At 34.4% G+C, this 17,106-nt stretch overlaps 1 protein-coding gene across 1 annotated transcript; it reads left to right on the top strand.

Moving 5' to 3' along the window:
* The first annotated feature begins 3,385 nt into the window (after nt 1-3,385).
* LOC137198150 (uncharacterized) lies at nt 3,386-16,909 on the top strand. Its single transcript, XM_067611810.1, has 8 exons — nt 3,386-3,542; nt 5,543-5,845; nt 10,390-10,659; nt 11,434-11,502; nt 12,200-12,244; nt 12,372-12,485; nt 14,992-15,060; nt 15,146-16,909. Exons 1-8 carry the CDS (start codon nt 3,467-3,469, stop codon nt 15,352-15,354), a joined length of 1,155 nt encoding a protein of 384 aa, XP_067467911.1. The 5' UTR covers nt 3,386-3,466; the 3' UTR covers nt 15,355-16,909.
* The last annotated feature ends 197 nt before the right edge of the window (nt 16,910-17,106 follow it).

Raw genomic sequence — 17,106 nt, 5'->3', positions numbered from 1 at the left:
CTGGATGGGTCAGTGTTTGATCCTGCACAAGGTGAGAAACAAAACCACTCCTCTGTACTCAAATGCTATACAGCTAAAAATGGTCTAAGACACTTTGGGGCAGTTTTGGTTTTATTTTTGACCAAGACAAATGAGTAGACTTTGTGTTTTGCCTGTTAAACACACCACAGTGCTATCATCGGCACTATTTGTTCCTTACATGTGTACAGAATTGTCTTTTTGTGGGTAAAATTGGAATTGGTCAACATCCAAAAAAAGTTAAGCTCAGTAAATATTTGGATAAATGTTTAATTTGTAGGTGAATCAAACCAATCTGAATGCACATACTTCATCCTCCATGATCTTCCAGCACCGAGAAACAACACCGGTAAATATTGAGCCGTCATCAACATTTACAGTCTCAATCCAACCTCTGTTCTGGTTTTACACCACTTGTAATAATGTTCATTGCATGTTCTCATCTTACAGTGACACCTCCACCAAATGAAACCCTTTATTCTTTGATCAACGAGCATTGACATCACAAAATAATAAAGGTGACTTTTATCATTCTACACGTTGGTTTTGATGGTATTTAATCACATAGCATTCAAGTTCAGTGATAACAGTTTTTAGCAGTTACACAGTACAATATGAAGGTAATTTCAACATTATTATAGCTACAACTAGTAATTATTGTCAATATTGACTCATCTGCTGATTATTCTCTTCATTAATTAATTGTTTACTGTATGAAGCAGTGGTAGGCAAATAGGTGCCTCTAGCAAAAATATTTGGCCCCCTGATGAAAGTTTTTGACTTTCATAGTTGACATCAAAACTTTTACATACTTTTTCACAAATCTACTGCAGAAATAAACACAAGACTCCTGTAAATTCCAATTATTGTAATAATAACCTTGTTACATTTAATCCTGCACCCACACGAGGAGAGGCATCAAACTGAGGTTGTGCCCTGCTATTTAAACAGTGAATGGTGCTGAAATTAAGTCTAATAAAACTACCAGAAGTTAAAATTTAATGTGTTAATTCCACAACTTTAGTCTGTGCGACCAGAACAGATTTGTTCTTAACAAACACAAATGGTTGGCAGCCGAACAGAATTGATGTGTTGATGTCCTTTTTCCCCTCAGATACAGTCCTCAACATTGTTATAAATTTATTTTACTCTTCAGTGAACTAAAAGAAATAAACAAGAAGCATGTAGAAATGCTGCCTGCAAGTCAAAAGTCAGGGCTTCAACCTGCTTTGCACACTTTGTTTGTAACGTTTTTTTCTACCTTGCCAATGAGCTTGTGCATAAATGACAGTCTGTTCCATAGCCTTGGTTGCTAAGGTGGTTGTTAGGTGGTTGCTAAGGTGTTTCCATGTGTTGTTCACGTTGTCCACTCTCATATTTCAGATGTGATTCAGCTCCAACATGTACGGATGGATTTAAGAAGTTGACATTTGGAGTAAAGAAGGAGAAAAAGAAGTGAAATCCTGCTACTATAGCTTGTTTACGTAGCCTCCGGAGCCGGAGGAAGCTTCCTGAAGCTGACCAATCAGAACAGAGTGGACTCATCAGGAGGCGGGGCCTTAAAGAGACAGGAGCTAAAACGTCCTGTTTCAGACAGAGGCTGAACTGAGGGGCTGCATAAAGGACCAGTAGAAGATAAATAAAGAGTTTTTAACTGTAAATCATGTGAAGATATTCCAGTAGAGCCCCAGAATATAAATATAGAGCTGGAAATATGCAGAATATGTCCTTTTTTAATAATTTTTACAGAAAACCCTTTGGACCAAGTAAAGAAAGTGTCACAACTTCCTCCTGCTACCTGGACCTTAATCAAATTGTATAAAATGTATATGTAAATGTTATAAAAAACTTTTTCAATTTAACTTTAACTTTATTAAAAAAACAGATGTTATACACTTCACACCAGTTCTGTTTTATTTTCTTCTTTTCATGTATCCAAAGGTTTAATTTCACTATTTTAAAATCATTCAAGTCATAAATTTATGTTTAGAAATAATGTTAATTAATCTCAATACTTACAAAACTACCAATATAGATAGTTAGTTAATTTAATTAATATTTCTGCTTTTGGCTTTGACGGCTACACCCAAACAATTAATTATACACTTCAAAAGAAGCACACACAGTTACAGTCATTTCTCCGTGAGATGTTTTTAGGTGAAAGGTTGACTGTACATACTTTGTAGAAATTAGCTCAACGTTTGAATTTTACGTCTTTATCATGTGTCCAACTGTTCAGACTCTCCCAAAGAATGTGATGATGAAGAGGGCACTTCCTGAACACAACACTGGTGTAACAGTTAATAAAAAGAAGATATTAAATGTCATAACCAAAGGTTATTTCACACCAAAATGTAACTGAAGTAATAAAGTCATAAAACCAGTGGTTTCCAAAGCCAAGGGTCAGCCAGCATTAAGCACATTAGTAGAATAATAACTGGGTTTGTCACATGACCACTGTTTTGCACATGCTTCTGCTGTAACAATAATATAAAAATGTGAAATCTGACAAGCTTTGCTGCAGTTTAATCTGCATTTAGTTAAACTGGTATGTTTAAAACATCTGTAGCTAAACCAGATGAACCGCCCAACCCAGGTGATAGTCTCTGACCTCTAGTTGCACTATGGAACAGTTTTCATCACACCGTGATACACAGTCCTGCCAGCAGTTTCACACTATTTCACTGATCTACAGGTGGCTGTAATGTGCCAAGAAACACAGCAAAGGCAGAGAAGAAGACAGCAAGCTAGTAAACACTTAAAAAAATGTCTTTGCAAATGCAGGAGGAAGGAAATGCACTATTGTTAGATCTTAAGGATACACACACATGTTTCTGAAAGTAACACTCAATGTAAACTCAATGTTTGTTTACAAGAAAACCCCACAGTGCACCTTTAAATTACAACGTACCCTAACCCTATTTAAGATATGAGCCACAATCTGGAACAATGTATTTTATTGCAATTATCACCAACATCTATTATTATCAGTCTATAGCCTACTTTTGATACAAATTTACATCTTACTATTTGTCCTACAATAAAATGCTAAATAATTCTGTCTCCTTACAAAGTAAGACCAGTATTAATAATCAATAAAACACACATAGCCCACATGATACTTCACTGAAAACTGGTTTTACATTTATTCTCATTTACTTTTAATTTTTAATCTAACTTGTTTACAGATGGATCAGCATTTTTAAAATTAGCTACTCTAAATGTTTTTCAGTTGTATGAAAGAAGGAAATATTCTGAGTCTTTATTCTGACACAGTTTCCAGGACTGTGACGCTCAGTTTTCCAGAGTCAGTGTGAAGGGAAGAGGAAGAAGAACAGCGGGGATTGGTGGAAAACCGTCTCACACACTGAGGCTTCATACTTGAGTCAGATGAGCAGCAGCTCTGCGTGACTCTGCTGAGTTTCTTCTTCTTCTTCTTCTTCTGAAGATGCTCAGGTTCATGATCTTCTGCCATGTTTGGTTCCTGCAGACACGTCTGATCAGATGCAATGAAAACTTCACAGGTACAAGTGAATTTCATCTTCATTCATAATCACATTGTAGTATATTACTTCTGTATTCATATACTCACATTGTGTGTGTGTAGCAGTATTTTTACATTGTGGTTATTTGTAGAAAGTCTGTCATAAGAAATTAGACTATAATACAAATCTGAAATCTTACATAACAGTCATGCTATTGAAAAAATGTTTTGTTTTACTTGTACAATGTGCCTCAGTCATATTGTATCTCCACAAATCCTGCAATATATTTCATTACTATAATTGATATGTATATGTTTAAGCCACTTCTCAATGTTTTATAAAGTGCAACCAATAAAGGAGTATAAATAGTAAATAAAATTAGAGGTTTTAGAGGAAATTTGAGGTTTTCATCTGTCAGTGTCTGTTTTACATTAACTACAGTTTTATAATCCACATTAATCCTTTCAATAAACATTTCTGCACATTTTAGGTTGTGCAAATATTATAATTTCTTCACATAATCATATGAAATAAAAATTCTGATATGAGCAATGGTGTTTCACAGTTCTCGTGTCTAAATTAAGATGTTATATTTGAAGTTTTTGAGTTTGTGTTTTTATTTATGTAAATATAATGTAATTGAAAATGTAGACATTTAAATGTTGTTATATTTTGTCTACATACAATACAACAAAAACAGTGACGTGATTCTTAACAAAATTTTAAAAATCAACAAAATTTGAGGTTTTCATCTTGCAATCAGTAAAAAAAGTTTCTTAAATATGCAATTAATGCCTTTTTGCATAACGTATGTTTATTTTTGAGACAGTTTTGTCCTCTGCACGTTCATGCAAACTATTCTTGTATTAATGAGTTGTTTTCTACTGTATGTTTACATTTAAAATTTCTTCACATAATCATATAATACAGTTTTCATGTCTATACGAGGGATGATATGTTATATTTGATCAAATCTTTACTGTTTTACTTTGTGGTTTTAAAGTAATTGAAAATATATGTTTGTGATATTATTGTCTTGTTTTGTCTTCTTGCATAATATAGAACGCAAATTGAGGAAAAATGCTTTTTGAGTCGCTTCTTTACATTTTATACATTTAAAGTAAAATAGTAAAATAAACAAAAATTGAAGTTTTCTTTGTCAGTGACAAAAAATGTAAAAAAAAAAAAAAAAAAAAAAAAATCCATTAACCATAAGTTTTTCTTCTGGAGACTGTTTTATTTTAGACATTAATCCTTTTAATAGCATTTCTGAACATTTCAGCAAATTATTTGTACTTCTGCTCTTTTTGTAATCAGCTGCTTACAGTCACTGTATTTCCTGTATTGTTGTTTGAGGCAGACAGCGAGCATGTTTCCACCAGATAAAACAGGAAACAAGGCTAAAAACTGACCATCAGCAGGATATGAGTGATACAGCCTGTCATCTTATTACAGCAGCGGATAAATATAGAAGAAATAAATAACAAAAATATAAGTACTGATGGGAATCTGTATACAATATTTCACTCAGTATAAAGCTGAGTGAAATAATATAGTTTCAATGAAGCTATATTATCTATTTTATAAACTAAACTACTGAATGTACTGTATATATTACATGTAATACTGTTTGAACTATTTGTTCAAAGTTTACAATAAGATAAAATTTTGATTTGTTACAGATGAATAAACAAGGAAAATGAGTAACTGATTACATTTAAGGGAAAATAAAGAGTTTAACTAATATAAAAGCATTATAAAAATAAAAAAAAATCAACATGAAATACATGTTTTTAGTATTAAAAGCAGCATTTTTAAAAACAAAGATGGAATTACAAAATAGTAAATATACTTTACATATTACTTAAACAGAACCTTACAAACATAATGACATATTTCAAGTAAAATCTGGTAATTAAAAGTAGAGACAATGAGAAAGAACACATGATACTGGAACAGGAGATAAAATAACATAAATTTAAAGATTAGTTTTCATTAATGAACTGATATAAAGCTGTTTCTCACTCTTTAATCTTCAGGCCTTCAGGCGGGGAGTTTCAGCTCTGCAGGCCATCTCTCTCCGCCTGCAGGTACCCGGTTTTCAGTCCCGGAGGATCTCCAGCTGTGCCTGCTGTGCGGCGGCTCTGACGGCTCTGATGTGGTCTGGTCTCAGGACAGCAAGGACCTGGTCACCCGGCACGGAAACCATGAGAACAACCGGGACCGCCGACATTACCTTCTGCTGTCCGGCGGCGGCCTCTGCCTCCTGCGGCTCGACGACTCTGACAGTGGAGAGTATCGCTGCAACCAGCAGCTGGTGGCCGAGCTGCAGGTGCTGACAGGTACACTGGAGCTGGAGCTGTGAGTGGTGCATTGTGGGAATGAGTGTCATATCTGAAAACATGTCTATAAACAGCTGGACACTGGTTCCTGGAATCAGCAAAGCTTTGGCCTCATTCGCAGGTCATTTAAGATAAAATCCAGCTGTGATTTAATTTAAACTGTTGTTTACATTTAGACACATACCTGTATATGTATCTCCCTCTTGGCTACATCCAGATCATAATCAGCTATTCTCCAGTCCAGAGGTGGGTGTTAATGCACCTGAAGCTGTTTGGTAACTGCTAAAAACACCAGAAGAAGAATAACTTCTGCACTTCAGCAGTTTAGCTCACTAGCTAACAACTATTCCTAAAACACCCCCTATTTAGCATTTATAAGCAGTATATGAACATAATAAGGACATTTAAGTGTTTATTAATGTCTAGTATTTGTCAACAATAATAGATTCTCCTATAAAGACATGTTTTATATTATGACATTTTACTGTCATTAATTATTTGTTTATACAGCATCCTCCACTTATTGACCTCTAGTTGTTGACAAATACATTAATAAACCATTGTATCTGCTAACAGATACATTATAGTGTGTTTTAAATATAATAAACATTTAGGAACTGTTTATAGTCTGCTTATAAATGCTGAATAAGGGGATTTAAAGTGTTACTGACATAGTTACACTTGGGTGGAGTGAAGACTGAACACTGTTTGTGTCCTGAAGAGACGGATTTATTTAAACCTTTTCAAAATCTAGATAGGAGATAGAAGTCCTCTCAAATCACACAGCTGGATTTAAATCTATCTCTAATGCTTCACGGTTGCATCTAATTCAACCAAGACACATGAAGAAGTCAGTCAGTACAAATGGGAGTTATTGTGATTAAAGTCCTTAATAGTTTTATTAAATTACTTCTTTGATACTATTTAATGGCCTTTCAATGTATTTAGATCTTGTATTTACATTTCTATATAATAGTTTTCATCGTCCAATATTTGCACCCTGGATTCAACTATATTATATTTCTGATAAAGAAGCTGCTCAAAGAGTGTTTGCTGCAGTATTGAGACACATGCAGTTACCAGCAGAGACCACAGGTGTCACCAAATCACAAAATTTAAACTATTTAATGGGAAATATGCCAGAATACACAAGTCAGGGTTAATGGATCATTGTGGGGGTTTTAAGTGTTTTATATTTTTAAAGATTTCTGATTATACAGCACATTTCAACCCAAAGTGCTTTACAGAAGATGTTCTTTTGTGCACGGTCTTTGTTTAATAAAGACTAATAATAAAAATAATAGCAGGTGGGTCTTCAGTTTGGATTTGAAACTAGTGACCATTGTCTCCTGTCTGAGCTCTTTTGGCAATTTCTTCCATAATTGAGAAGCGTAGTAGCTAAAGGTTTGGTTCTGACTCTGGGAACAACCAGCTGACCTGAGAGGTCTGCAGGGTTCATACCAGGTCTGAGATCTGATGTGGATCCAGGACCTAAACCCTTCAGTGATTTATGGACAAGAAATAATTTATTATCAACAGTCCTCTGCTGGAGATAACAGCATGTAAACATTTCTCTACATGTTGCTTTGATGTCCATTGAAGTGAACAATTGGTCAAAGTTATTATAATCTTGTGGTAAACTGGAAGTAATTCAGCTCAAAGGCAGAATTTTTAAATTTCAAATGCCAAAAATTGTCATCCATGGAGACCCAGAGTGTTCAGTAATAAATGAATAAATGAGACATTATAAAATAAATAATTATATAGTAGTTCACATGGATGTAACAGTCAGTCACATAACTTACATAACGTACTGGAAAACCTCAGGGATGGATGTCAGTGTTGGTTTCTTTCAGTTTTGTTGTCTAAACATAACCAAACCTGAACCATAGAGATGGCAGATCAGAAAACTGTCATAGAAATCATTTTAATTGTCATGAAAATCATTTAAAACAGTCTAATGTCATAGTTTTGGGAGTTACGGGGTCATTTTGGAAGACAGCTACAAACAGGACTCGTTGGTGTTATGACACATCGGAACATAACTTTAACAAACATAAATATTCAGGCTGATGGATCAACTATAACCAACATATCTCTGCAGGCTGATTTCTATAAACTCGAACAGAAACCACTAACTGTCTCGAGGGGAATAAATCAGCCTGATGAGTTATGAAAGATATTGTGAAACAGCTTTTACATCATACGTTTCTTCTGAATTATGACACAATTCTATGAAAAAAGGGAAGATTTTCAGGTCTGGACGTAGAAATGTTCCCACGAGGTTGGTTTGTCACAAACAGTGGTGGAAAATAATTTACTCCAGTACTGTACTTAAGTACAATTTTGAAGTACTTTTACTTTACTTGAGTATTTCCATGTGATGCTACTTTCTACATGTCAGAGGGAAATATTGTACTTTCTACTCCACTACATTTATTTGACAGCTTTAGTTACTTTTCAGATGAAGATTTGACACAATGGATAATATAACAAGCTTTTAAAATACAACACATTGTTAAAGATGAAACCAGTGGTTTCCAACCTTTTTGGCTTTTGACGTCTTACAAAAAGCAGTGTGTAGTCGGGGTCACATTTCACATGTCTATGAGTTGTTAACAGCTCCACCAAATAGTGATTTTTCCCTTTAAACTTCTCACATGCTTATATTTCAATAAATGTTCAAATGATCCCATTAATCATCAGTATGACAAATACCCATAATTGTTTTTACATAAACTTATAAATACTGGAGGGAAAAACCCTGCTGACTGTCTCTATGACTGATAACTATAATTCCTCTTTGTTCTAACATAACACATATATTAATATAAAACATAAACTCATGTGGGAACTACCTCCCTTTTTGGTTAGAATGTGTTAGTTCCAGGAGGAAGCACTGACCCTTGTTCAATGTAATCAATGAATCAGTCTCATAACTTTAAGTTTTGTCCCGACAGTGAACTCTGTTTACTCAACGAAAACCACAACCACAGCTTCTTAGGACATATGAAGACATTTATTAATAGCTAAAAGTCTTGAGGATACATGATTAAGCGTAATATAATAAATAAAAGAATAACAAGGCCTATACATGGTAATAAGATAAAATAATAAAGAAAATGGTTGAGAAACAGTGGCTCAAGTGGAACTCAAGGATAACGTATTGCAATGGTGAATGCTAAGAGAAAGCTAATTCAGCTTCTCTAAAGAAACTATCTTTTTAATTGTGACGTTATTCTACATCAACCCTTGATCACAAAGCCATGTTGTGCCTTTCTGTTGACGAGTTTCAGGCATCGCTATCTGCGTTTAGCATTTAGGTAGAAAATCTTGGTTTTGATGCTGTATAAAGTTTGACTACACTCAAATCTTCAGCGTTGTTTACTTCAAAAATAAAATACTGTACATGGAAACACGAGACTTAATGTTACAAATAAAACTAAAACAAACTAAACTTGTTTCAATCAAATTAAAATACACGTATATTTGGTCAAAATAAAAACAAAGAATAGAGACGTCTTGATAAGAATTTGTCTTTTGGAGAGTTTTCTGGAGGCCAGTTCAGAGAAGAATCCCTCTGAGGTTGTTTTTGTAATTTTGAACCAGATAAACAGAGTCTCGGGTCTGTTTTAACATTTTTGCACCAAATTACTGATGAATATTACATTTCTTTGTTTCAGGGAATATTTAAGGTGTAGTTTACTTTGAAGTTTTGAGTTTTAAACGCAAAGTTCAAACTTCAGTCACTATCTCTGAATTTCATGATCCATATATTGTAAAACAGTTCAACATTATACATTCATTTTGTAATAAGTCCGTTCTCCTATCAACATATGAAACATTAACCTTCATATTAATACTCTGTGACATCCAACCTTCATTGATTCAACTTTCTCAAACCATCTACACTGAAATAAAAGTTTAATACTATAGCAAATTAAATAATGTTAAACAACATTATACAGTTGTTTAACATTATTACAGTTGTCATGAAATGGGAAATTAGCTTTAGAGACCAAAACTGTTGTTTGTACCAGGCTGTAAACATGTTTATTTCTGCTGTAAAGCTGGGCATTTTAACATGGAGGTCTATGGGGATTGACTCGCTTTTGGAGCCTCAAGTGGCCGTTCAAGGAACTGCAGTTTTTGGCTTCATTTTACAGCCCCGGAGGTTGCTGCTTGTAAATAACATTACATAACTTGTATAATGATTAGACATTTAATTTAAATGAAATTCAGGTTTGGCTCAGGTTTGCAGGGAGGCTCCAGGAGTTTATGACTCAGGTCTGGGAACCAAAAGAGGAAGTTTTCTGTTCATGTTTACTGAGTTGTTGAACTTTTCTCCTTGTTAAATGACCCCAGAGGTCAATTATGCTTTTAGTTCAGGCTATGGTCTCTCAGAAATGGTCTCTTGGCAGTTCTGTTCAACCTCCATTTTGTCACATCGTTAAAATTTGGTTAAAGTCCCACTGAAATTAAAGAAAGGCTGTTTTACTCATGAATCATCCAAGGTGTCCTACACTGTGTGTCCACCCCGTCAGGTCAGGACTTCCGGGTGTCTGAAGGCCGGACGCTGCTGCTCCCCTGCAGCGGCTCGACCCGACCCAAACAGAAGTGGTTTCATCGGAGGGTAGGAGGGAAGCGGGAGGCCATCCTCACCCGCTACAGGAACGGTACGGTGAAAGCGGAGCGGGAGGAGAGCCGGTACAGTATGTGGAACGATGCCCTGCAGATTCTGGACCTGCAGCCAGACGATGCTGGAGAGTATCTGTGCAACGGAGAGCTGCAGGCCAGAGTCACTGTCCTGAAAGGTAGTTCACATCCTTCAATAACATTTTAATCTATTTGGGGGTAAAACATGAAGCTAATGGTTCTATAGAGGATCTAGTTTACACCAAGACTGTTTGAACTCTAATATTAATAAATGACAATATCTGTTTCATCTCTCTCATCTGTTTTATTATTGTGAAAAGTTCATTGTGTTGTGTATTTAATGTAATTATTTTCATGTGTGTATTATGACTCAAAGTAATTAATTTCCTTAATTATACAAGACAGATTTTTTGTTTAGTTTTACTAATAGTTCAGGTTAACTCTTTTAAAATAACAAAAATCATAACTTTTTATATTTTTACTTACAATGTGATAAAGTAAAGATTGTTGTTTGTTTTGTGTTTTGTTTTTATTTTTAAATGTTACATTCATTAGTTACTGACAACAAAGATAATTATTAGATTAAAGAAATGGCAGAAAATCATTAAACAGATATATGATCATCTAAAATGCATAAAAGGATAATAAAAATATGTCAAACATTAATATTCACATCATATATAAATTAATAACTTAATAATAAGTTTTGTGTCGACTTGTTTTGAAAGAGAGACAACAGGTGAAACTGACTAGAATATGATTGTTGGTTATGAATTTATCATATTTTTACTGATAGTTATGCACTCTGACTTTTACACTTGATAAAAAATATTCTGCTGGCCTTTAAAAGGCTGCTGCAGGAAGTAAGAAGAACATCAACGTGTTCGGAGTGACGTGTCGGAATTTTAAATGATCTTTTTTTCATTGATCAGTGAATCCAGAGACGACCAGGATGCGTTCAGCCACCAGGACAACTCCAACACCTGCCGACATGATATCAGGTGGGATTTTCTTTCAATATCACATCAACACTAGCACACAAATACAGCATAGTTCACTTATATAAATATCTGAAGGGATAAGATATTGATTTTTCAACCATGACAGAATTATAGGCAGATGATGAGACTTTGGGCCCGTAAAAGGCTGTGTTGTCATGTTGTGTCTCTTCTTGTAGTTGTTTCGTATCTTTTTGTACGTTTTACATCTCTGTAGTCGTTTCATGAACCTTTTTAGTCATTTAGCAGGTCCTGTAGTTGTTTTGTATCTATTTTTAGTCATTTGAATCTCTCTGTAGTTGTTTCACATCTCTTTGTACTTGTTTTAAGTCTCTTTGTAGCTGTTTTGTATCTCTTTTTAGTCATTTGGGTCTCTTATTGTAGTCATTTCACATCTCTTTGTAGTTGTAAAACCTTTATTTAAAGCAGTGACTCTGATTTGCCACCTTGCAGGACATAACCTGATTTATCCTTTTTAAAATTATTTGTTTAATGTCTTTGTCTTTAACAATATGTTTACTCAAATTTTAATTATTTGTGTCTGGAGTTGATTATTATTTGTGGTATACTTCCAGTTTTTACATCCATAAATTACATTTTCTTTACTTGAACTCTCCAAGAAAACAGTTTGAAAAAGTATTCATGCTATGCAACTTCAGTTTAGTCATGTGTTTTATGTTCTTCCTGTTCTGTTTATCAGATGTGGTTGACATAAAGAGGAAGGAGAAGAAGAGACCCGAGAATGGTTAGTCAGCTGAAACCTACGCACGCTTCACCTACTCTCATCTCTACATCAGTTTAAGTAGAAATTTATCCTCGTCAGATGTTTAACGTTTGTTGACCAGATGTTGTTCCTGCGGTCGTCCTCTCAGCTCTGCTGATGGTGGTCGTCACCAGTTTGGGGTTAATGATCCTCCTCATGGTTGCCGTCTGTGTTTTACTGACCGGCATGAAGTGTAGGAGGAAGAGGAAATACAGACGAGCAGGTGGGTGGTCAAAATACAGGAGGTCATGAGTGTCGTTATTCATATGTTTGGTTTATTTCATCACCACTGAAAGCAGGATCTAAAAGGTTCAACTTCAAAGCAGCTGAGGAAACCTAACCTTGACATCACTTATATTTTTAATGAATACATATTGTTAAATCAAGTAAATACATATACTGAAAGGGTTTTTAAGCACAAAATGAGGCTTAATGTGGGCTAATAACTTCTTGACTAAAATACAGAACATCATTTTTTTGTTTAAAAAAGTCAATTGTTGTAGTGTTTTAAAGTTGTGTTTTCTATGATGTATTCTGAAATATTAATTTGTTCTGATTTAATTTGTAATACAAGTTTAAGTCTCCCTATTTTGTATTTATAAGCAGTGTATAAACATTTAATAAATGGTTTATAAGACATTATAATGTAGTTATAAGCAGATATAAGAAAAATATGAGCGTTTATTCATCAAGTACAGTATTCGTCAACTTTTATAACCTATCCTATGAAGACATATTTTATGTTATTAGGTTGATTTGATTTATTGAACAGGACAGTGTGCAGTATTAAGCATAAATGATGCACTGCACCGGAGCTAGCTTGAAGCTAATTTGCATCCGTAGTCCATTATAATCAAAACATACAACAGCACAACAACAAACAGTACAAAGCAAAAAAAAAAAAGAAAACACAAAGAACACACCATACAAAATACAAAGCTACACACAACAGCATATCATATACACCCACAATGTCAATTAAAAATTAATAATTACAACTGTGTTTTACTATATTGTCATGAGTGCATAGGAGGAATTATAGTAGTTGACAAATACATTAATTAACACATTTTAGCTTACAAATATATCATAGTGTGTTATAAACCACTTATTAAATGTTTTGCATACTCATTATAAATGCTAAATAGGGGGACTTTTAAAAAATAAATGAATTACTAATGTCAGGTTTTGTCCTCCATAGACTATGAGCACACAACTTTCATAAGTTAAATCTCATAGCTACAATTTTGTCTTTAATGTTGTGTAACTAAAGTTAACTTTAATTAAAAGATTTCATTGTCCTTTGTAAATTTAGAGAATACAACTCATCATAAACATTTATTTTATTGATCTTACTGAACATCGGTCCAGCTCAAAATCGACACATTCTTCCTACCAGATATTATTTATCATAGACACACTGCTTTTGTCACATATGTCCTCCAGTGAAGTAACTTCAGTACAGAAATTTTAAATATATGTTTGCTTTAATTCATGAACAGTGTCTCCATATCATAGTTTTTGCGCCAGAGAGTCATGAAATGTTTAAAATGCCTAAATAAAACCAAATCAATTGGAGTTACGACCCCAAAGTGTAATTGGATACTTGATGTGTATTATTATGCTGCCCTCTGCTGGACAACAGTGAGACGTAACGCACCTCCTCACTTTGTTTTCTGTGTTGTGATTTGATTTTAAAGTAGCGTTTAAAATTCAAATCACATGAAAAACAAATTCATTCCGTTGTTTTAAAAAAAAACTAAATAATTGTTATTCAACAAAGGTTTGAACACATCTACTCATTTAAGGGTTTTTCTTATTTTTTACTATTTTCTTCATTGTAGAACAAAACTGAAGACATAAAAACTATAAAATAACACATATGGAATCATGTGGTAAACAAAATAGTGTTAAACAAACCAAAATATGTGTCATATTTTAGATTCCTCAAAGTAGCCACTTTATAATTGTATTATATTTGTTCTTAATGCTGCTTATCGACGACCAAAGAGCAAAACCTCCGATCTGAAAAATGCACTTTTTTGAAAAAACTAAAAAAAACTTGTTTTCTTGTAGAATGCTATTTGTTAAGGACACCCAATGCATAATACACTGTTTTTGGACTATATTATTATATTATGTGTCATTGATATTAATGCCTCACAAAGTGCAGATAGGAGCTTTTGCACTTGATGCAAGTTGGAAGAGGTTCTACAAAACAATACTCTAAATGAAGTTAATAATTAAAATTAAATTTAAAATAAAATGAAGTTTGTTTTCAGGTAAAAAGATGTAGTAAATGTAATAGTTACTACATTGTAGTATACAAGGGTCAGAACTCCTTAAATTCAGTGTATTTGCTTCCTCGTCCACTGGAAATGAATGTTCAGTGATTGTGTAACTCACTCGTGCTGTAGCCTCTCTACACATCCAGAGACTCTGTGTTGTGTTTTTGTTTTGTTGTGTGACTTTTCTGTCACAATGAAGGGCGGGATTATCTCGCAGACAGACTGAATATGAGCAGCCTTCCTTGTTCTGATCATCCAAAGTGAAATCCACCAATCAGAAAATTCTGCAGATAGGAGGTTTTTCGCTTTGGCAATCGTTATGTCTTGGAAAGTACTTTCTGCTTATTGCTTGAAAAGTGCTCCATGAGTAAATAAATATTATTATCATCTATATCATACTATATATCTTATATCTGCAGCCCTGCTCTGTTTCATCTGCAGCAGCAGCGGCGGCTCAGAATCATGAAGACACTGAACTGCAGCCGTGGATGACGTCCAACAGTCAGACCGGTAACACCTTCAGGCCTTTATGTGTTCCATTAATCCTCAGGTGTTTTCTCACCTTAAATAACTAAACACACCTGTCTGTCCACAGAGTGTGACAAGTTTGAGAGTCCATCCCCGGCAGAGGAGACGATCCACTACGCCTCTCTGGGCCGACAGAACTGGAGGGAAAGACCCAGCAGGTCTCCGCAGCATCAGAACCACCACAACGTCATCTACTCCTCTGTTATCACCAGACCTGCTGCCAACTCCAAACAGAAACACACTCAGACTCAGACTGGGATGAAATACTACATATGAACCTATGAGAAAGCTGTTATTGAGCTTAACCATGCATGTAAATTCACCTTCTTAAAGTAATCACATAGCGTACGTAGCCAATAAATACTGATTAACATATTGTACTTAACTGCAGCAGCCGTTACAGATTCAATACATACATTTGTAAGAAATTCAAAATACATTTAAAACATGATAGCAAAGGTAAAAATGTATCTCCTGTTGTATCATGAAAGTTATTTTTTTTGTAAAAGTGAACACTGGAACGTTTTATTGACAAGCAGACAACAGATTAAAGCTGATCTTCAGCTTTACAAGCCAACTGATTAAAAGCATAACTATGTAATATTAGACTCTAATCAGTCATATTTGAGTTTTTGGGGCCTTTCATACACATGAAAATGTATTCCAACAACAAAAAAAATATTTCAAAAAGAACAAGAATTACAGCAACAGCATTTAATTAATGGCAGGAGTTTGTTATATCAGAATGTGTTTATTAAAAATGAAAACAAATCATTGACAGATACATGTGAACAACAACAACAGTGAGACACAACAGGAAGCTTTGTTTTACTCCACGTTCATGTACAAAATAGACTCATTATGTGCATAATATTTTACATTCTTATGCAGTGTTGGGCGAGTTACTGGAAAAATGTTATAACTTACACATTATATAGATTTACTCATTTAAAAAGTAATCCTATTACTAATTACTCAAAGTAATTAGATTACTTGTTACTTTCCTTTTATTACTCCGCTCAGCTCTAAACATCATCGAAGCCTCCACAGCCACACGTTCCAAGTTTCAACGATTAATTGATTAGTCAAAAAATGTCAGAAAATGAATCACCAGCTATATTAATAATCCATTAATCGTTTTCAGTCATCTTTTAAAAAGATGTCCAAATTCTAAGAATCTAAAACTATAGACTCTGTACAGAATAGAGCTATATGATGTTTTTGGGGGGTTCATAGATTTGCTCAGATCCCAGCAGTTCAGGGAGACATGGGCTGGGTACCAGGGTCTGTACAACCAACATGTGAAATGATCCGATTGTGGAACCGTCTAATCAAAATGTCAGAGGATAGAATAAATAAGAAAGTATTTATGTGGAGTAAATTATATAATTCTCCAGTTAGAGGAGGTGGATATGCTGTATATCTATAGGAACAACCTGTGCTGTAATGTTAACTTTATTAAAAACAAGATTCTATTGAAAAAATTAAGAACATATATGCATATCAAACAGAATTTTGGCCCTGAATTATATGTAACATCTCGTTTATCTAGAAGCCAAAGATCTTTGGTTGCACAGTTGAGAGCTGGTTCTTCCTCTGGCCGTTGAGATCGGTCGATCGGTCGGTTTCCAGAGGAAAATAGATTGTGTGAGAATTGTGATTTGGGTGAAGTGGAAAGTGAGTCCCATTTTCTATTGTACTGTACACATTATGATGACTTCAGAGAGCTACTGTTTCATGAAATTGCTCAACTAAACCCTGAAATATTTTGGTGTTCAGATGAGCAAAAACTGGAACGGCTGTTTAATTTGGATGTATTTAAGGTTGCTAACTTTATCTCAAAAGCCTGGAAAAGAAGGCGAGACAGATTGTTTAATTAGTGTTTACTTAGACTTTTCAGTAATATATGGCAAACTTCCAACTGTAATTCAGAATGTCTGAAGTATTTAATGATGGTCTCTAGATCTGAAAATGAAAGATTTTCTTTTTACAATATACACGTTGTACTCTGGTGCTGGCTTGTTGGAA

This window comes from Thunnus thynnus, chromosome 15 (genome assembly GCF_963924715.1).
Source record: "Thunnus thynnus chromosome 15, fThuThy2.1, whole genome shotgun sequence".
Classification (NCBI taxonomy): domain Eukaryota; kingdom Metazoa; phylum Chordata; class Actinopteri; order Scombriformes; family Scombridae; genus Thunnus; species Thunnus thynnus.
Note: the sequence above shows the minus strand (reverse complement) of the source record. Positions and strands in the feature narration are given on the sequence as shown.